Source organism: Bos grunniens, chromosome 29 (genome assembly GCF_055505025.1).
Source record: "Bos grunniens cultivar Pamir isolate PY7600 chromosome 29, Bosgru_T2T1.0, whole genome shotgun sequence".
Lineage (NCBI taxonomy): Eukaryota > Metazoa > Chordata > Mammalia > Artiodactyla > Bovidae > Bos > Bos grunniens.
In genome coordinates this window covers 24,721,400-24,731,353 of record NC_141193.1, presented here as the reverse complement: position 1 = coordinate 24,731,353, position 9,954 = coordinate 24,721,400, and the positions used below count along the sequence as shown (strand labels likewise).

The following is a 9,954-nucleotide window of genomic DNA, read 5'->3' as shown; positions in this document are numbered from 1 at the left end:
TCTGAGAGGAGAAACGTGGTGGATCTGGTCTCTTAGATGGTTGTTTTCAGATTTGGAGTGACTGGCATCAGATTTGTGTGCGATTCTAGGAAGTCAGTCTTTCCTTATGACACCAGCAGTCAGTGGAGGCTGTTTTCCTACACTGTTGGACCAGGGGCAGAGTGAGGAGCCCCCCAGAGCAGAGTTGACTGCCTCCTAGCAGGTGACCTCAGAATCAGGGGGCTGCTGTCCTCTACCAGATAAACAGAGATCCTCAGGAAGCTCAGAGCAGCTGTGCAGTATGTTTCCTTTTCTGATGTGTCAATTCCAACCCTCACGTGTCTTTTCTTTTTTTGAGGAAAAAAAAAAAAAAAAAGAAGCTACATACTCTACAATGTGCAGGGCATTAATAATTTATTCAGTGCTATTTTCTTTTAATCTCCTTGGTGTACTGTAGGATGAAGAGGAGGGAAGCCAGCCTTTCTGGTGCTAAAGCTGTGTTTCTTTTCCTTTTGGTAAACTGAACTTCACAGGCCTGTCTATCTCTCTCTCTCTGGATGCTATCTAGTAGAATTCCAGGGTTTGGCTTTAGAGTAGCTACATGTCCTCCCAGCTTCCAGTGTGAGGAGAGACTATCCTCTCTTCTGCAGCTGCAACAAATATAGGTGTTTTTTCTATACCATAAACTTTGGGACCTAGGCCACAAGTGTTATTCACGATCCTGTGGGCGTTTGTTTTTTTGTTGCAAATCTTTGGTGTTCTTCTCATCTCCTAATTATAACAGAAAATGAAGGTCTCTTAAACCTCTCAGTAGTTTTATCACACATGACTATTAGGGGAGGGGTACCTTCTAATTTATTATATAAACCAGGTCTCTTTCAAAAATAAAACAATTTGCCAATTGTCACTCACTATTAACTATTAATCGGAGACAACAGACACTAACAGAGATCATCTTGCAAACCAGGACACAGCTTCACATGGAGACTCCTGGGAAATCCCTTAAGGCCTGAGGATTCTGAAATCACCATGACGGGATGGTTTTCTTTTGTGGGACAAACAAGTGAAAAGAGCTGACCGCCCCTGTTGTCTATTGTTCTAAGCATGGCCCTGCAAAACTGGGTGTTCCTTCCAGTAAGACTGAGTGCCTTCAGTAACAAGGAAGAGAACTTGCAATGCCTGACTTGGTGTCTAGAAATTGTTTGCTTTGTCTCTAATGATTTTATCAAATAATGAATGACTGGAATGATGCCACAGAGTGGGAAGTGGAATTCCAGTATGGAATGGCTCCAAACAGAGTCAGAGTTGCAAAAGAATGTGATCACTGGCCCATGATTTCTGCCCCGAGGAAGGTAGAAGAAGAGATGTGGACATCATAGCCCGTCTCTGTGGAGTTGCCCCAGGGCATGTCCAGGGCTGATGACTATAGATGGTTGACAGCATCCCCTCTCCCCACCATGTCTACTCCTGGGACCAAGTCAGCTAAGCCAGCTCAGGGACCTAGACTACCCGAACCACAGTGAACCCAACTTTCCCAAGAAGTGTAAGTTCTGTTGTGAATATTTAAATATTGCTTAGCTTTTCCTTGGATAAAAAGCAAACAGAGCAATCCTTTAGACAGTTTTCCGCCCTACATGTTCATCTCATTACACCTACAGGAAATAAAATATGTCCCAGACCCAGAAAGAGGCATCATCCTATTTCTGAGAGGTTCTACTCTAAGACAGGGCTTCTCATGTGGCCTATTGGTAGAGAATCCACCTGCAATGCAGGAGACGTGGGTTCGATCCCCGGGTCAGGAAGATCCCCTGGAGAAGGAAATCTCCACGTGCTCCAGTACTCTTCCCTGGAAAATCCCACACACAGAGGAGCCTGAGGGGCTACAGCCCATGGAGTCACTAAAGAGTCAAACACGAACTTGGTGACTAAACACCAACAACACATCTAAGACCATGGTTCCCAGACCACAGTGTCATCCTCACCTGGTGTGCTTCCGCCTGGGCCAGTGCTCTTCTTTCTAACGTCCTGCTCATATTTCCCAGAGTTTTTAACAAATTGGAAATGCTTTGCCCTCCTTCTTCTCAGGATTACTACTGGAGCACAAGTCCCAGATCCTTCAAGACTCTAATTTACCATCTCCCCTCGTCTCAGTTTGCAAGTTTCCATGATTTGCTTGCAACTGTCTTGGAGATCACTTCCCTGTGTCTCCGATACACTGCTCACATTCCTGCTGTCCTGTTAACACTCCAGGCAAGAATCCTGAGGTGGTGCTCCTGGGCTGGGCCTTATTGCCCTCCTGTCATCCTCAGGCTTCCAACCCAGGCCCCACCATCAGGAAGAGCAGTTCCATGTCCTTTAGGTCCCCACCATCTCTGACATATTACACATGCATCATCTCTCCTCCTCTGGGAAATCCGGTGACTTTTGAAATTTCCCTTTAGAATGAAGAGGCAGAGATGGGGCATGGAGTTCATCAGAGATGCCATCCCCGAGAGAGCACCTGCATGAAATCTCCTCCCAAGATTATCTTCCTGAACTCACAGAATAAAGCTCAGTCCTGCTTTTCTGATGGATACAGCTATTTTCTGACATCATACACTCCAGCATTCTTGTGATAAATCAGCTTTCTCTGCATCCTTCCTGAACTTTCTATCCTGATAATTTAACAGACATCTCAATTTTCCTGTTCATTTTTATGGTGTCATTTCTATATAGGATCACAGCAGATTTCTACACTATAGTTCATCCTTCTTGGGATTATAATGACCTCTCAATAAGACCTACTGTTATGACCATCAACAGCATCTGATCATGAATACACTTGAAGCTGGAAGACTCCCTTTTCCAGTGCTGAATCCACCCCATGTGGGTGCTGGAAGTTTGATTTTCCTGAGTTTCTGTCTCCTTCCTTTCCTGCTGCTGTAGCCTGAGGCCCCAGCTTCATCCTGAGCTGTTCCTTGTAATGGACCCATTCTGCTGTTTCATTTGCCCTGTATGCTCATATTCTTTACTCAACTCTCTTTTTCTAATGTTAATCTTTGGAATTCCTAGGTGACTCAAATGGTAAAGAATCCACTGGCAGTACAAGAGATCCGGGTTGTTTCGATCCCTGCGTCAGGAAGCTCCCCTGGAGAAGGCAATGACTACCCACTCCAGTATTCTTGCCTGGAGAGTGTCATGGAGAGAGGGGCCTGATGGGTTACAGTCCACGGGGTCCCAAAGAGTGGGATACAACTGAGTACCTAAGCATACACACGCTTCACAGCAAATGTCAATACACTACTGTGGGGGATGAAAACACGTTTGCCACTGGAGTGAGACTTGAAATGGAAAGAAAAGGTCCAACATGCTACATTCTGAACTGCAAATTGCACAATCTAGGAAAATTCGATGTGAGTGAAGAATAACACTGTTGTTTTGTACCGGGGTCCAGCCCCGGTTGGATACAGGGATTCCCTCGGGAGGATGGCATCGGCGACTGAGAGAAATAGAGAAAGAGATAAGGAAAGAATTTTGCAGTTAAGAAAATAGAGGAGAGAAAAGAGACTGATATTCCTTGGTTTATGCAGAAAGCCAATAAAGCCCCAGCATGGGACTCGCTATGTTCACGTAGGCCACAGGCACCCTCTCGAATAGCTGAAGGTGCCCGACCTTAGGCATCTTCTGGAGTGGGTCTTAGAAGCCCAGGCAGGAAAGTGAACACAGAGGGCCCCTGTGCTCCAGGGAATCAGCCTGAAAAGGAAAAGGAAAGAGAAAGAACAACATGGGGAGACCAAGCTTCGGTGAGCAAGGCCTGTAGCTTTATTTTCAAAGGGAGCTTATATACCTTAAGTTGTGCATAGAGGATAATAGGGGGTGTAAAATCACACAAACTCAGCAGTCTTTGATCTTTATTGAGACCAGGCTTTCTTTTCTGCAAACTTTTCATATACAAATGGTTTAGGTAATTTATATCATCTTCTGGCCAGAAGGCCTGTTAACATTTTATGACTCTGATAAAGGTTTGTCAACCATAAGACTTATTTTCTCTAAGAGTAATTATTTTAATTTTGGCGCCATCCTCTGAAGGTGTTAGATAAAGTTGCATTCCTATAGGGCAGAGGAGCAATGGGTTTACAACAAAGAAAGAATTTATTACCTTAAGGGGTCTAAAGTTGTTAGCACCAAGGCCACTACTTATTTTTTCTATATACCAACTATATTAATTAATACACTTCCAAGGATACAATACAGGGGATGTGGAAACTTGGCAGCAAGCATTGGCTCAACAATGAAATCTTCTACTAGTTCTATTCTAACAATTTCTAACTCTCCGGAAGGCTCTATACTATTTGAATATCTTAAGCTTCCTGTGCCTCTCGTGGTTGGGAGGCTATAAACAATCATATGCGTAGCTGTAGGAGTCCAGGGAAACCTGTCAGGCAAGTTAGAGAGCCATCTGAGGGGTTTGGATTGAAACATTCCTATTATGCCCAGGAGGCTAATTAACTAGAGCTCTAAGCTGATTTCCTTCAGAGAAAGGTGATTGGGGAATAGCCCCCCGTTGATGTCAGAGGAGTTGGTGAAAGTCGTAAAATAGTAAAACAGACAGATTCTGGTTTTGGGGTAGACGCTCAGGCAGATCTGGGGTGGGGGGCCCTCAGGTCCTGACTCGCCTTTGCATATCAGGCCTCTCCGCATGACCTTTGTCATGGGTGGGAACTCCCATGCTGGCTCCCAGAAGTTTTGGATACTGTGTTCTGGTCAGGAGGGATTTTCCAAAATTTCTTTCCTTCTTTCTTTTTTTTTTTTTTTGGCTTCCACCCCATTTCTCATTTGCTCCACTGGCCGAGTGAGAGTATATAAAGCACCGGCCCCGTCTCCCAGGCGGGCAGTACAGGCAGCTCAGCTTCACCAGGAGCTTCAGCAGGAGGGCACGGCCACAGGTGAGGTGCTAGAACTCTCCAACACTTTTCCTCTTCGGAGACTCTCTCTTCAGCAGCATTCTTGTGCTGCAGCCCAACTCTGCTTCCTTCCTGAATCTACTGTTCTGACCATTAGAATCCACCAGATTGAGCACTTCAGGGAGTAGGGCTCGCCTTGTCTGCGTCTTCTGTGCAGGCAGCGATGGGGTGAGCACGCAGGCCACAGACAGCTGTGCCTTGTTCACCTCATCTCGTATCACAGAGAGGCAGCATGAACAGACTCCTCTTGCCTTTGGGAAACTTGCAGTGCAGCTGGGTCTCAGGGCTGATAGAGGATGACTGGACTGGAAAGTGGTTTATGCTAAAAGCCTGTTGCAATCCTTCACACAGGAAATCATTGGGATTCCAAGATTTCATATGGAAATGAGAGCTGGATCCTCTGTGTTACAACCTATCATCCATCTATCTATCAAGATAAAATTCAGAGGGATTTATGTTTGGAATGTAATAGTGTATCCACATTACAGCTCAGCCCCAAGACCTGTCATTCTTGGTTGAGTCCACTCATCTCTCTGTTGCAGGATGAACCTTTCCGCGGGCATCATTTTCTGCTTCCTGATCCTGGGCGTCAGCAGCCAGGGATGGGGGACATTCCTCAAGGAAGCTGGTCAAGGTAAGGACCAAAGGATGGGCCAGGGGAGGCTGTGTCTGCTTCGCCAGGATTGACCTGAGCAGAGGACACATCCCCACAGGGCAAAGGCCACAGGTGGGCAGAAAAGGAGCTTAGGTTTCATGGTAGCTCTTCCCGAAGCTTTTCTGGCCAGCTTTGCACTCTTTTTGGGCATCCCCAAGCTCAAGGTCATATAAAGTTTGAGTCTGTACTTTCAGATGGAGTGAGGAAGACATCTGGGGGGCGGGGTGCATGTTCCCAAAATACCAGTAAGGCTCTGCTGTCCCCTCGTGGGCAACTAGAGATGGCTCATTTCCAAGTCTTCTATAGCAAAGAAGTGGGTGCAACCACTGAATACTTATAACGAAAATACCTGATTTTTTAGTAGCTGCTCAGGACTGTCTAAGAGCTTTATGTGCAGGAATCGACTCGTTTTCCCCCTCAGGGTTTAATCCTTGAGTCCTACAATGTAGGGACCATTACCCGTTATCAGAGAACCTGCTGCCCCAAGAGATTAAGATAGGGTCCAACATCCTCCAGCAGAGCAGGATTGAACCCAGCGTCCTGAGACCTTGCTGTTGACTTCGGCCCTTCTACTGCCTCCCAGACAAGAGTACACGTGGAGGGTGAGGGGTCTGTAAACACGTGTCCTGCTCTTTATCTGAGCAGATGGGAGAGAGTGGGGGTTGCTGCCTTTGGAAGGAAACCCGATAGAGCTCCCCTCCCCACAGTAAATGGCAGCATGAGTTTCCTTGATGATGGTTCTGCTGAGGCTGAGACCTGGAGAGAATCCTATAGCAGGAGACATAGACCTCACTAGCCAGAGCAAACTGGCCATAATTTATTTCCCAAAACTATTTGGTGTTATTATTTTTCTGTGATAATTGCTGAATAATTGTTTTAAGAGTTTGTTCTTAATTCCATCTGAATTCACACAGGCCCAGATAAAAGTATCTTTTTGTCTCTTAAGTCAGTGTTGTTCAAGGATGACTTGCATGAGAATCACCCGTGGTCTGGGGTGGGGGGCTTTGTGGAATGCAGGTGCCTGGATCCATACATGGTCCCTTCCCTGAACCACAGTCCCTGGGGCTCTCTGCAAATCTGTCCATTATTGAGCACCCCACTTGATTTTGTGCACATACAGACAACACTACCTTGTTTTGCACCCAAGGGACAAATATGTCGTGCATTTGGAAGCACTTATTGAGCAACTCTAGACTCCAGGGAACTATTTAAATCTGTAATTCAGGGTGAATAGCTATAGTAAAAATATACTCTTCAACAAAACTACAACCTTCCCTTGTTGCTCAGACGGTAAAGCGTCTGCCTACAATCTGGGAGACCCAAGTTCGATCCCTGGGTCGGGAAGATCTCCTGGAGAAGGAAATGGCAACTCATTCCAGTACTTTTACCTGGAAAATCCCATGGATTGAGGAGCCTGGTGGGCTACAGTCCATGGGGTCGCAAAGAATCAGACACGACTGAGCGACTTCACTTTTTCAACAAAACGATTTTTCTGAACACCTGAAATAGCTAATACCTAAAATAAAGATAAGTTATCTCACAGAGATATTACATGAACTATGATTATAATCCATGTTATATTTTCCTCTTTTCCCTAATGAGCTAATCTTTTAAACCTTTGTCATTTTATTCTATCTAGGTTGGGTTTTCTGCCCATCCTCCCTGATCTTCATCCTACTTTAGTTCCTTCATTTATTTATTTTTTGCCTTACTTTTCTGAGGACCAGAGAGGTGATAGTATAGTGAGCACCGACAATGTTCTATAAACCCAACCTGTATTTCCTCAGTTCTACATAACCACCCTGACGGAGGCATTACTCCTCCATTTTACTGGAGAGGACACTGAACTTTAGAGCTGGTGGGTCAGTTGCCCTTTTTCTGCATCTGATTACCCTGTTTCTTCAAAGCCCTCTTAGGGAGCTCACCTTTATCACCTGCTGATTTAATTCTGACGGGTGCCCATGTGCAAACATGCCCTGAGTATTCAGATGTACTCAGGCCCGAGTTAGTCCCCAGGGCTGGATTTCTCCCCTTGACCAGGCTGGGAGTATCCTATATCCACAGCCTTTCTCAGTATCGTCCTTCTTCTCAAGCTGTGGTCAGAGCCTCTCCTGCATCTTTCCAGGTGGAGGTTCATTGTATAAACAAATATCCCTTAAAGAAAGAGCATTGACCTGTTCTTCACAGACATCACACACCTCCAGAAACAAAGTTCCAACAGACTTAGAATGAAATCAAACAGAATAAACCTTGCACCAAGTGTGATACTGTCAACTTCAGATCAGGGAAGTAAGTGAGAAGCAAAGAAGTATTCATTTCAAGCCAATAAAATAATCTCCAAGGGCTTGGTTGAAGGCTGAAACCTAGAATCAGTTGGAGGAAATTATTTATTTCTCTTTCACCAAACACGATCAGATTCATGTCATCATTTTGTTTTCCTCCCAGGGGCTAAAGACATGTGGAGAGCTTACCAAGACATGAAAGAAGCCAACTACAAGGGTGCAGACAAATACTTCCATGCCCGCGGAAACTATGACGCTGCCCAAAGGGGACCAGGGGGTGCCTGGGCTGCTAAAGTGATCAGGTACCAGGGTCCCTGGGGATGCAGGGATGGGTGAGCAGAGCTTGGCTGCCTAGGACAACCTGGAAGGGCCAAGCCTTGGAGACCTTTCCTGTAGTCTGTGTGCCCTCCTCCTCTTACCCACCTTCCTGCTCTGTGCCCAGTGTGAGGTCTGAGGGGCTGAAGAGCAGAGCAACTTGGTGGGACAGGCGACTCTCCACCCTCCCTCTATGGGTGCTGTTCACCCAGCACAGGGCTGAGGTGGGCTGAGCCCGAGGAGCCTCAGGGTTGTAGCCCCTCTTTCCCTGGCTCCTCTCAGAGTCATTGATCCCTTGGAAAGAGGAGAGATGGGGAGGGTGGGGCTGTGGCTCATAGTCCTGGATTAATCCCCTCCCTGCCCTCTTCCTTTCCAGTAACGCCAGAGAGACTATTCAGGGAATCACAGACCCTCTGTTTAAGGGTATGACCAGGGACCAGGTACGGGAGGATTCAAAGGCCGACCAGGCTGCCAACGAATGGGGCCGGAGTGGCAAAGACCCCAACCACTTCAGACCTGCTGGCCTGCCTAACAAGTACTGAGCTGCCTCTCTCTCTGCTCAGGAGATGGGGCTGTGAGTCCCCAAGGACAGGGACACTGACCTAGAGAGTTCTCTGTCCTCAGAAGGAAGCAGATCTAATAAATGCTTAAGAGATGGAATACTGAGACTGTGTGTCATTCTTGGTATAAGGACAGCCTGTTAGTTCCAGGACTGATGGCCGGACACCGACGTGAAGGCTGAGCCTGTGCCTGTGTGTTTGGTTCTGGCACACAATCTCAGCATCATTCAGGACAGACGCCCTCTGCAGCCTTCCCTAATCAGACCCGCCCCCTCCCCAGACCCCTCTGGTGACACGGGGGCCATTTCCAGGCCCTTCACTGTCAGGCCTTCTCACTCCCTGCCGTTGTGTCCTGTCCCCTTGTCTGTCCCCAGGTCTAGTCCCCTAGCCTGTCCTCTGTGCTCTCTGTGTGGGGCATGGACACAGGAGGACTGGATGGTGGAATCCTGCTCCAGAAACTGCCACCTGGATCTCCTGTTCATTTCTCAGCAGCACCTACAAGTACAACTATGAGCCAGTTTCTGTCTGTGCATCTGGAACTGCCTCCAGTGCTGCTCCCTTCCCTCTCTTTTCCTTGCCTTATACAAGTTCCCAGGAACAAACATGTCAAGGAGTGGAGGAATAATGGCAACATGAAAATTCAGAGCCAGGCGCCTTTGTTTGCCTTGGATATGATTCATGTCCTTGAGAGGAAGTCGTTTTCCCCTCCTGGTCCTTTCTCAACCCAGGGAAGCCAGCAGCAGTTACTTTTTATTGAGGAAAACAGTGTCTCTTATGGAAGGGAGTTGGGTCTGTTAGAGCACAGGAATTATGAGTGACTCTGTGAATCATAACAATGCTGAATATGTAAACGCATACATACACATAAATAATGCACATGAATTATAGAGATTATGATAAAATAAAAATTGATAAATGTATCAGAACCACAAGCAGAAATTCATAATGGAAAATAAAAGGGTGTATCATGAATAAAGTCATAATGGATTCAGTAATCTTCATGTTCCATATTCCATCTGTTGTTGCTGTTGTTCAGCACTCAGTCATGTTGACTCTTAGGGACCCCATGGACTGCAGCATGCCAAGTTTCCCTGTCCTTCACTATCACTTGGAGTTTGCTCAAACTCATGTCCATTGAGTCTGTGATGCCATTCAACCACCTCATCCTCTGTGGCCTCCTTGTCCTCCTGCCGTCAGTCTTTCCCAGCATAAGGGTCTTT

At 46.5% G+C, this 9,954-nt stretch overlaps 1 protein-coding gene across 1 annotated transcript; it reads left to right on the top strand.

The window, feature by feature from the left end:
- Nucleotides 1–4,848: 4,848 nt before the first annotated feature.
- On the top strand, nt 4,849–8,834 carry LOC147342398 (serum amyloid A-3 protein-like). Its single transcript, XM_086385106.1, has 4 exons — nt 4,849–4,904; nt 5,465–5,556; nt 8,023–8,161; nt 8,551–8,834. The coding sequence occupies exons 2-4, from the start codon at nt 5,466–5,468 to the stop codon at nt 8,714–8,716; spliced, it is 396 nt and encodes a 131-aa protein (XP_086241232.1). The 5' UTR covers nt 4,849–4,904; nt 5,465; the 3' UTR covers nt 8,717–8,834.
- The last annotated feature ends 1,120 nt before the right edge of the window (nt 8,835–9,954 follow it).